Source organism: Galeopterus variegatus, unplaced genomic scaffold (genome assembly GCF_000696425.1).
Source record: "Galeopterus variegatus unplaced genomic scaffold, G_variegatus-3.0.2 Scaffold354, whole genome shotgun sequence".
In the NCBI taxonomy this organism is placed as follows: domain Eukaryota; kingdom Metazoa; phylum Chordata; class Mammalia; order Dermoptera; family Cynocephalidae; genus Galeopterus; species Galeopterus variegatus.
Genome location: NW_007726465.1, coordinates 115,312 through 126,441, shown reverse-complemented (window position 1 = coordinate 126,441; position 11,130 = coordinate 115,312). Strand labels below are relative to the sequence as shown.

Below are 11,130 nucleotides of genomic sequence, written 5' to 3'. Positions count from 1 at the left end.
CGGGGGCGCCACGAGTCGGGGTCGGGGGGTGCCGCGGAGCGGGGCGCGGGGGAGGCACGGCTGGAGGAGGCGGTCAACCGCTGGGTGCTCAAGTTCTATTTCCACGAGGCGCTGCGGGCTTTTCGGGGTAGCCGGTACGGGGACTTCAGGCAGATCCGGGACATCATGCAGGGTGAGGGCCGGGCCGGGGGAAGGAGGCTGGGGCGCTGGGGAAGGGGGTCCGTGGGGACCGGATGTCGGGGCCGGGGGTCGCCGAGCCAACGGTGTTTTCTCTCCCAGCTTTGCTCGTCAGGCCCTTGGGGAATGAGCATGCCGTGTCCCGGTTGCTGCGGGTTATGCAGTGTCTGTCGCGCATTGAAGAAGGGGAGAACTTAGGTATGGCTATTTTTGTGTTCTTCTCTGGGTTTGCTTACCGTAGGGTTTTGTTGTTTTCAAACTTACATCCGGAACGGAAGGATTCCGGGTTAAAGTGCGCTAGTTTCTATCACAGTGGTCTTTATCCTACGATGGATCTGTTCCCTGGCTCTAGTTTTCTCCAGTTAAGATTCTCTTGGCTGCTTTTCTGTGTTTTTTATTTTCTCCCACCTGTTAATTGCTCACCCCAACTTTGTTGCTATCTAAAGTGAGTTATGTTAATATGGGTATCTTTTTCCCCATGGTAGTGTTTTTCAGAGTATGAGCACTTTTTTTTTTTTTTTTTTTTCCTGAATTGAACTTGACAGCTGTTTAGCAAAGTGTTTTCAGTTTTTGGCCACTTGTATTTGAGGAGGATGTGTATCCTGAATTTGAGAGTCAAATGTATGTGTTTAAAAATAATTTTTTTTAACCCGTCTTAAAATGTATATTTTGAACTCATTGATTTGAATTTGGACCCTTACCATGTATGTAAACTATAGCAAGTATGTCAGCAAATTAAATGCAAATCTTACTATATTTGCATGCTCGTTTTCCATAAACATATGTATTTTGGGACATAACTTTTCTGTTCATTAGAAAAGAGCTTAAAGTGAAAATTGTGCTTTGTCCTAGACTGTTCCTTTGACATGGAGGCTGAGCTCACACCATTGGAATCAGCTATCAATGTGCTGGAGATGATTAAAACGGAATTTACACTGACAGAAGCAGTGGTCGAATCCAGTAGAAAACTCATCAAGGAGGCTGTAAGGCTCTGTTTTTATTTTTTTTCTCATAACAAAAAGCAGGGGTCTTTGAGGATACAGTGCTTAGCCTTTTCTGTGTGACCTAGAGGGAAAACAGGAATGGAGAGAGAGAAAGCAAGCATGCACACACACGTTATCTCTTCAGGAGTTCCCTTTCTCACCCAGGCTTGGAAAGAATGGCAGATGCTCAGCTTTTGTGATTTTGGTGGTCTTCCTTGTGGCCCTGGCAGGAGGGGCCACAGTAAGCAGGAAGTGGGTTGGCATTAAAGACTGACGTTTTGGAGAGTATTGCACCATTCAGGAGCATTCTGAAAGGGCTACAAGTAACTCTGGCCTAGGATTTGGGCACCTTTGTTTATGATATACCAAGGAGAATAACTGGGGCCTTGGAAAATGTGGGACTGACTGAGCTCTTCCGTGCGGTTTTCTGCAGAAAGAGAGCCTTAGGGAACATTCTCTTTGAGCAGACATACTAGAATCAGAGGTGCTTGGATAATGAGCCAGCCAGAAAAATAGTAATGGTAGAAGAATGGTAAAAGCCTGGTACAGGCAGTGTTCTTGTAATCAAGAAAAAAGCTAGTGGAGTGTCTAGGAATTTGGGACTGTCACTGTTTCATGGCTCAGCTAGTTTCAAGTAGTAGAACTTATTTTTATTTAGGCCGGCCCGTGGCTCACTCGGTAGAGTGCGGTGCTGATAACACCAAGGCCACGGGTTCGGATCCTATATAGGGATGGCCGGTTTGCTCACTGGCTGAGCATGGTGCTGACAACACCAAGCCAACGGTTGAGATCCCCTTACCGGTCATCTTTTAAAAAAAAAAAAAAAGAAGAACTTATTTTTATTTAGGCCGGCCCGTGGCTCACTCGGTAGAGTGCGGTGCTGATAACACCAAGGCCACGGGTTCGGATCCTATATAGGGATGGCCGGTTTGCTCACTGGCTGAGCATGGTGCTGACAACACCAAGCCAAGGGTTGAGATCCCCTTACCGGTCATCTTTTAAAAAAAAAAAAAAAGAAGAACTTATTTTTATTTAAAACATACAAGTGGCTGTGGCAACCAGTTGGAAAAAGATTTTTCTTCTCCAGTAACCAAGGGTAGGGGTGTGGAAGCAGATGCAGAGATGGGGGTTGAAGAACAGCTCAGCATTGTGTTGGTGGTGGAAAGTAAAGAACCTGGTAAGAAAAGAAAAGAGCATCCCCTAAACGAATAGGCTTTCAGAGGTCCAGGTGGAGTGGAGGGAGAAACCTCTCTTAGCAAGGAAGACTTTCTGTCTCTTGTCTGTGTATAAGGTACTCAAGTACCCTGTTAAAAAATAGCTAGTGTTTGTGGGGTGCAGATCTTTTATTTATTCAGTTAAGAGCCTTGGGCAGGAACTACTTTTAGTCTTGCAAAGAATACTTAGATGATAATATTCAATTCCAAGGTGGAAAAATTCCAAGAACAGACTATTAATATAGATGTCAGGTTTTTATGGGGGGGGGGGGGGGGGAATGCCAGGAAAGACATTAGCAAAGGAGGAGAAATCCATGCCTACTATCAGAAAAGCCAAGGATCTTTTGAATGGGAAGAAATGGCACCAATTCAGGGTAAATCAGTAACTCCTGTTAAGTAGCTGATTCAGGAATGCAACTCCTTCAGAAAACAAAAGCTGTAGATTTGCCATCCGGCCCCATTTCTGGAAGAATCTTTGTGGGCTTTTATCTTTTAGCTGCCTACAATGGTATTTCAAGAAGTTAGTGGAAAAATAGAATTAAAAGATAAGGCTGGCAGGTCAGCTCAGTTGGTTAGAGTGTAGCCTCATAACACCAAGGTCACAGATTTGGATTCCCATACCAGCTAGCCACCAGGAGAAAAAAAGATAATAAGAATCTTTCCATGAACTTTTTGAAGTACCCCCCCCCCCCTTTTTTTTTTCCTTTTTGTCTTTTTTCGTGACCGGCAACGGGATTGCAACCCTCGGTGTTGCGCCCGCACCACGCTCAGCCAGTGAGTGGGAACCGGTCTCCACATGGGATCCGAACCCTCGGCGGGCACCGGCAACTCTCCAGTGTGCCACCGGGCTGGCCCTTGAAGTACCCTTATATTTATTATTTTGTTATTATTTAAGCTTATCAGTCTCTTGTTTAGGGGCTTCATTAGGAAAACGGGTTGTCAAAATCTAAACTCTCTTAAAATGTTTTGTCACCCATTTTCTTATGTTGACTTCCTTCTGCTTTTCCATTCTCCACCAGGTACCAGATCTCTTGTTGTACTTACTGTGTTACTATTACTGCAGTGTAACAACTTACTCCAAGACTTAACAGCATGTAACAATAAGTATTCTCTCAGTTTCCAAGGGTCAGAAATGTGGTAGTGGTTTAGCTGAGTGGTTCTGGCTCAGGAGGTTATAGTCAAGTTGGCAGCTAGGGTTGCAGTCATTTCAAGACTCAGCTGGGCTGAAGCACATGCTTCCATGCTCACTCACATGGTGGTTAGCTGTACTCACTTTCTCACTGGCTGTTGACTGCAGACTTCAGCTCCTCGGATCTCTTCGTAAGTAGTGCTTCTTGTAAGATGTTGGCTTGCTTTCCCTAGAGCTGATGATCCAAGAGAGAGCAAGACCCAAGGCAGAAGCTGCAGTTTTTTATAATCTAATTTCAGAAGTGATGTATCATCACTTCTGCCGTATGCTATTGTTCATGCAGACCAGACCAACTCTGGTAGAGTGTATGAGTGAAACTGTGCAAGAGGTGGGGATCATTGGAGGCTGGCAACCCCATTACCTTGATCTCCTTGTTATTAAATGATACTATGTCATTTGTCTCCACAATTTTTTTAAGTTTCTCATTTAGTCATAGAATTTGTTAATGGTCATTTTTGGGAAATGAGGCTTTTGGATGCATTTAAGCTTTGTATAGTGTCACAGCAATTTATTTAAAATTGTATAAACTTTTAAAAGTTTATCAAGTAAATTGTTTGTTAAGTTACTACTTCTGGGGTTTTTTTGTTGTTTTTGGCAGCAGGCCAGTACAGAGATCAACCCTGGACCTTGGTGTTATCAGCACCATGCTCGAACCAACTGAGCTGTAACTGGCCAGAAGTTACAACTTCTCAGTGTATGGTCTGGGATCTCTGGAGGTCTCCAGGACCCTTTTAGAGGGTCAGTAAGGTCAAAACTGTCTTCATAACAATACGGAAAACATTACCTGACTTTTTCAGTCCATTGACATTTGCACTGATGCTGCAAAGGCAATGATGAGTAAAACTGCCAGTGCCTTAACAGTCAAGGTGGTGGTAAATTGTACTAGTAGTTGTTGTATTCTTTACTGCCAAACACAATTTTTAAAAGGCTGCCGGTTTCGATTAAGAATGACTTTGGTCAAACAGTAAAAATTGTATTAATTTATTAAATCTAGACCCATGAGTAAAATATTTTCAGTGTTTTGTGTGATGAACTAAGGAGTGTGCCTAAAGCATTTCTGCTGCATACCAAGACATGATGGTTGTCTTCAGGAAAAGCACTGTGATTGTTTGAGTTGCATGCTGAACGAGGTGCTTTTTTTATGCAACACTATTTTTACCTGAAAGAACTGACAAACTATGGTTATTTAGACTTGGGTATTTGGCAGTCATTTTCCTGAGAATGAGCAAAGTGAACCTGTCACTTTAAGCAGTTTGGCAGTATTTGTTGCCAGTGATGAGATTCAAGTTTTCAGATGAAAATTAGAATTTTGGAAAACTTGTATTCATGTGCTTAGACTTATCTGAAGATTGGTGATACTAACAACTATGATTTTAAAAATATTTTTTGATGAATGTGTCAACATTTGGAAGATCTATATAACTTAGTGAACCAGTGTTTTCAAAATGGTTAATGCATGTTACAGAATCATTCATGGATGAAAGATCCATTTTAAAGTAAAAGATAGATTGATGGATTTTAATAACAGATTAAGAAAAGCACTTGTTAAAGTTTGGTGTGGAATCAAAGAAGATTATCCATAATTTTTTGAAAGGCTGTTAGAGTACTGCTCTCTTTTCCAACTTGATATCTGTATAAAGCCAGATTTTTTAATATACCTCAACCAAAACAACATATCACAACAGACTGAATGCACAAGCAGTTAGGAGAATCTAGTTGTCTTCTACGAAACTAGATGTTAAAGAGATTTGCAAAAATGTAAAACAATACCACCTTTCTCATTAAATTTCTGTCTTAGAAAGTATAGTAATTTTTCATAGATATATTACTTATGTTAACCTGTAATGAGCTTATTATTTTTTAATGAATTAATATTTTAAAATTTTATCAGTTTTATATTTCCAAATGGTGAATATCAACAGGTAAAACCCACATAAACAAAAGTGCTTTGGGGTCTTCATTAACATTTAAGAGTAATATAAAGGAATTCTGAGACCAGAAAGTTTGAGACATGCTTCTGCAAGCAGTTAATTATATTGAGACTACATTGGTTTTTTCATTATAACTGAAAGAGAGATTCCTCAGACAGATTTCTTTGGAGAACAACATGTATGGCAAGTTTTGGGGAAATATTTGTTGCTTTTTGCTGTGCAGCATTCTTCCCTGCACCTTTGGTAACAGCACCTTGATTTTCTTTGGGGGCCATACCCTATTGGGGGTGCTGGTACATCAGACACACTCTCCTAGAACTTTAATTCTTGAAACAAAAAGCTTTTCAAAGTTTTTTAAACACTGCTACTTCCCAGAATCTTGTTTCTTTTTGCATCTGCTTCTGTATCCTTTCTACAGTTCTGTGAGTTTTGGTTTTCTCTTCCTTTGTTAATACGTGTTTTCAGGCATTTCTTTCCAACATAACCCTAACTCACCTATTTTTAAAATCTGTGTCTAGAATTTTCTTTTTGTTTGTTAGCCAGAGACCATCAATATTGTTTACACCTTAAGAACCTTAACAAATACATAGAAGAAATTATACTTATTTATGAGAACTATTAAGTGAAAAAGCAATGATTCATCTCTTTAAAAAATTTTTTTCACAGGAAATTAATACATAGTTTAAAAAGATAAGCAGCACATAGCACAAACTTTGGAGGCAGACTTTTAATTTCAGTTTCTTGTTTCACAAATTAGTATAGTAGGACCTGTGTTCAATTCTGGGAAGACAGAGTAAAAACTCTTTGTCTCCTTCTCTTAATGCAACTGTATGTCTTGGACAGAATGCATGGAGCAGCTGTCTGAAGATTATGAAACATAAATGGTAGTAGGCAGATGGGGAAGAAGACGAGAAAGTGAAGGTTCACCAAATCAGTGATGAGTAGGTTACCCTTTTTCCTTCCTGTGGTATCACTTGGCCTCGACTCAAAGGTTGTCTGAAGCATGAAAGTGCATTCCAGGTGTGAACAGAAAGAGCTCCAAAAAAAGTTTTCTCTTTCTGAGGAGCAGGAAAGGATCTCCTAAGAGTCCGAAATGGTGGGAGAAGCCCAATTTTTTTCTTTTTTCCCTTCTCTCCTGCCCTCAGCCCCCAGGCAGTACCATCCTGGCAGTAGCAGTGCTCCAACAATGACAGTGGCAAAAGAGCAGACACCTAAAACTGAAGGAGGAGAACCCTTTCTCTCACCAGAGGAGCTGTGATCCCCAGAACTTTGAATGAATTCTGTTGTTTTTTTCACTGTCTCTGTCGTAGTGTTTGGACTTGGATGTCAGTGCAGTTAGTGTGTGGCAGAGTGGGGAAACTAAAGCCCAGGAATGCGAGGCTGGTTCAATATTTGATAATCAATAAATGTAACCTACTGTATTAGTGTAAACAAGGAAAACCATATGACATCAGTTGATACAGAAAAAGCATTTGACAAAATTCAACATTATTTCATGATAAAAAAAAACACTCAGCACACTAAGAATAGAAGGGAATTTCCTCAAGGTGGTTGGGTGCATTTACAAAAAACCCACAGCTAACATCATACTTAATGATGAAAAACAGAATGCTTTGTCCCTGAGATCCAAAACAAGTTTGTCCATTCTCACCACCTCTATTCAGTATCATACTGGAAGCCGGAGCAATAAGTCAAGAAAAAGAAAAGGCATATAGACCAGAAAGGAAGGAATAAAATTGTCCCTATTTGCAGATGACATGACCGTCTATGTAGAGAATCCCATTAAATACACCAAAAAAGCTCCTATAACAAGTAAGTTTAACAAGGTTGCAGGATGCAAGATCAACACAAAAATCAATCATATGTCCATATATTAGCAGTGAACAATTTGAAATGAAATTACCAAAACAATGCCATTTACAGTAGCTCTAAGAAAGAAAAAGAAATACTTAGATGTAAATGTAACAAAATGTGCAGGATCTGTATGTGGAAAAATACAAAATAATAGTGAAAGAAATCAAGACCTAATGGAAAGATATACCATGTTTATGGATTGGAAGACAATGTAGTTAAGATGTCCATCTCTCTAATTGATCTATAGAGTTAATACAATTTCAATTAAAATCTCAGCAGGATTTTTTGTAGCTACAGACTAGCTGATTCTAAAACTTACATAGTAAGGCAAAGGAACTGAAATAGCCAAAACAATTTTGTAGAAAAAAAAAAAGAGGACTCACATTACCCATTACCCAATTTTAAAAATTTAGGCTACAAAGCTGTAGAATTTAGGATTATAGAGATATTGATTAGTGTAACAGAAGAGTTCAGAAATAGACCCACACAAATATGAGTAATTTTATTTATTTATTTTTTTTTAAGATGACTGGTAAGGGGATCTCAACCCTTGGCTTGGTGCACAGCCAGTGAGCTAACCTGCCATCCCTATATAGGATCCGAACCCATGGCCTTGGTGTTATCAGCACCACACTCTCCCGAGTGAGCCACAGGCCGGCCCTTGAGTAATTTATTTTTGACAAGAATGTGAAGGCAGTTCAGTGGGAAAAAGGATAGTCTTCAACAAATGGTGTTGAAATAATTGGATGTCCACATGCAGAACATGAACCTTGAACTTGAACTCACATCGTATAACTTAATGGGCTAGCCGGTTAGCTCAATTGGTTAGAGCTCTGCCTTGTAACACCAAGGTCAAGGGTTCAAATTCCAGTACCAATCAGCTGCCAAAAAAAAAATTGACTCAAAATAGATCATATTGTAAATGTAAAATGTAAAGCCATAAAAGTTTTAGAAGAAAACATGAAAGAAGGTCTTTATGTCCTGGAGTTATGCAAAGAGTTCTTAGATATGACACTAAAAACACAGTCCATAAGAGGAAAAACTGATAAGCTACAAGATAAGCTACAGATAGGAAGAAAATATTTGCAAATCACTTATCAGACAAAGCACTTGTATCCGAAATATATAAAGAACTCTCAAAACAAGCCTGTACAACCCTATTTTTAAAATGGGCAAAAGGCTTACCAAAAAGAATATAGATGGAAAAAAGCACATGAAAAAGACACTCAACATCATTTAGCCATTAAGGAAATACAAATTAAAACCGCAATAACTATTAGCACATACCAATTAGAATGACTAAGCTTTAAAAAGTACTAACAATGAAAAGTGCTAATTACATATTTTAAAACATGTACGTGAAAAATATATAAAATTTTTATTTGTCAATTTTTTCAAAAGTGCTAGTGAGGATGTGGTGCAACTGGAACTCTCATACATTGCTGATGAAAATTTAAATTGTACAGTTACTCCGAAAAACAGTGGCCATTTCTTACAAAATTAAACATAACTTTCCATATGACTCAGCAGTCCCACCCACTCCTGGGTATTTACCTTAGAGAAATGAAGTTATGTTCACACCAAAACCTGTATGAAAGAATGTTTATGCATCTCTTTTCAGAATGACCAAACTTTGCAAACAACCCAAATGTCCTTCAATGGACAAATGGATGAACAAATTATAGCACATCCATACAACTGAATTCTGCTCAGCAATAAGAAAAAATGAACTATTGTAGTACAACCGTATGGGTGGACCTCACAGGCATCATACTGAGTGAAGGAAGCCAGTTTCAAGGCTACATGTTTTTTAAAAAAATACGTGCTGTATGATTGTATGATTCCACTTGCATGACTTGAAGAAAGAAAATAGCAAAAAGATGTGTAGTTGCCAGGGGATGGGAATGAGAAGAGGATGTGACACAGAGGAGAAGAACATAGGTTCTTGGATCCTCATTGTAGTGGTTACAGGAGTCTACATGTGTGAAAATTGAGAACTGTACACCCCAAAAAGTTAACTTTACCGTATGCGAGTTAAATAAAATTTTAAAACAATAAGACCTATATAATTTATAAAAAGTAAAAACTTTATAGTCTTCAGGAAAGTAAGTATAGTCTTAGTGTAGTTTTTCTTCTGAAAATGATGTATAAGTGGATATAGTCATCTGATGAAAAGACTTATTTTGTACCATCCCTGGGCAGCAAGATCGTATGATTGTGCCTAATTCAAGAGAATTTGACACCAGTTCCCTTCTGTGCTATATGGCTGTGCTGAGCATGCTCAGGACAGCATCACCAGAGATTAGTACTTAACAGATTTCCTTGCTATTCTCCTTCTCTTGGTCTGTATCTCCATATGTTCTTCCCTGTGAAGACTGAAAGTATCTGTTAACCAGTTTTCCTTGTTTTGTGTGGTGGTCTTTTAAAAAAAAAATCTGTATTTTTTTCAAACCTCTCTTTGAGACTGGATTTAAAGTAGCTACTTTATCCTATTACATAACTCCAAATGCTACTAATTTTTTATTGGCTTTTCCAATTTTTAAATTTTTATTTCTTTTTAGCCACTGGCCAGATGGGAATCCAAACCCTTGACCTTGGTGTTACAGTCTAGGTTCTAACCAACCGAGCCAACTGGCCAGCCATGTCCTTTTTAATTTTCAATCATTGTTATTTTCCCTCTACATATATTCTCTCAAGGTTTCTTTATAAAGACTTCTTTTTCTTTGTGGCTGACCTCATCCTACCTGGAACTTTGTCCTTTTTATTTGATGCCTGTGAATGATCTGTGTTTGTTGGTCTCAGTAATGCCCTGCACATTTTAAAGTTGCCAGCCGGGGTTTCTGGTAGTAAACCATAAACCCATATGCCTTTTTATTCTTCTATAGAACTGGCCTCAGGCCTTTCCTGAATGGAACTAGTGGAATTCTATGGTCAGCAGATAGCTTGGTTTTATTGTTTTTTCCCCCACAGTATATCTTCCCTCCCCTATTTCCCTACCCTTACATCAAATCTTTTGCATCCAAACAGAAGGTAACTAATTTCCATTTTGTCATTCCTTAGGAGGCCCTATTCAGATTGGCTAAATGGTCTGTAATCTAGGGGATCAGATTTTACTCTATCAGCCAGTGGGAAAAAAAAAAGTCCATTGTAATGTTGAAAAGGTACCACAAGCTGAAAGAAACAGCTTATGGTTGTTCACAGTGCTTGAACAATAATTGTTTTTAAGTACAGTAATTTGATATAATGTGAAGAAGTTCTTGGGTATGTAAGACTCAGTTTTATTTATTAGTAGAGTTTATTTTGATATTTGCACCTGTCGTTACAAAAGTAAAAAAAAGTTTTCCCCTCCTTTTGTAGGCTGTGATTATTTGTATCAAAAACAAAGAATTTGAAAAGGCTTCAAAAATTTTGAAAAAACATATGTCCAAGGACCCCACAACTCAGGTAAGTAAATTTGATATATTTTTGCTTCTGTGATTGAGATCCATCTCATTGCTTGTTGTGCAGAAATAGGGAAAGGGTTCTTTGTCAGGAATGTTATTTAAATATTCACCTTTAAATATGCAACACCTTTAGCATGTTTTCTATATACACCCAAGGTAACTCACTGTAAGACTGACTTTTCAAAATTTGTTTTTCTTTTTTTTTTTTTTCCTTTTTGTCTTTTTTCGTGTCCGGCAACGGATCGCAACCCTCAGTGTCGCGCCCGTACCCCACCAGGGCCGGCAACGGGAAGGGAACAGACGGAGATGCTCCCACCCCACCCTCACCCTCTCCGCACC

At 39.0% G+C, this 11,130-nt stretch overlaps 2 protein-coding genes across 2 annotated transcripts in view; one reads left to right on the top strand and one right to left on the bottom strand.

Moving 5' to 3' along the window:
- Positions 1-11,130, bottom strand: part of NIP7 (NIP7, nucleolar pre-rRNA processing protein) — a 46,267-nt gene that overhangs the window by 10,218 nt on the left and 24,919 nt on the right. The gene's annotated exons all lie outside the window — the stretch shown is intronic.
- TERF2 (telomeric repeat binding factor 2) overlaps positions 1-11,130 on the top strand; it is a 27,001-nt gene that overhangs the window by 1,827 nt on the left and 14,044 nt on the right. Inside the window, exons 3-6 of the mRNA XM_008567896.1 lie at positions 4-172; positions 280-375; positions 1,030-1,160; positions 10,706-10,792. Coding sequence (XP_008566118.1) covers positions 4-172; positions 280-375; positions 1,030-1,160; positions 10,706-10,792 — 483 coding nt within the window. The remainder of the gene's footprint in view (positions 1-3; positions 173-279; positions 376-1,029; positions 1,161-10,705; positions 10,793-11,130) is intronic.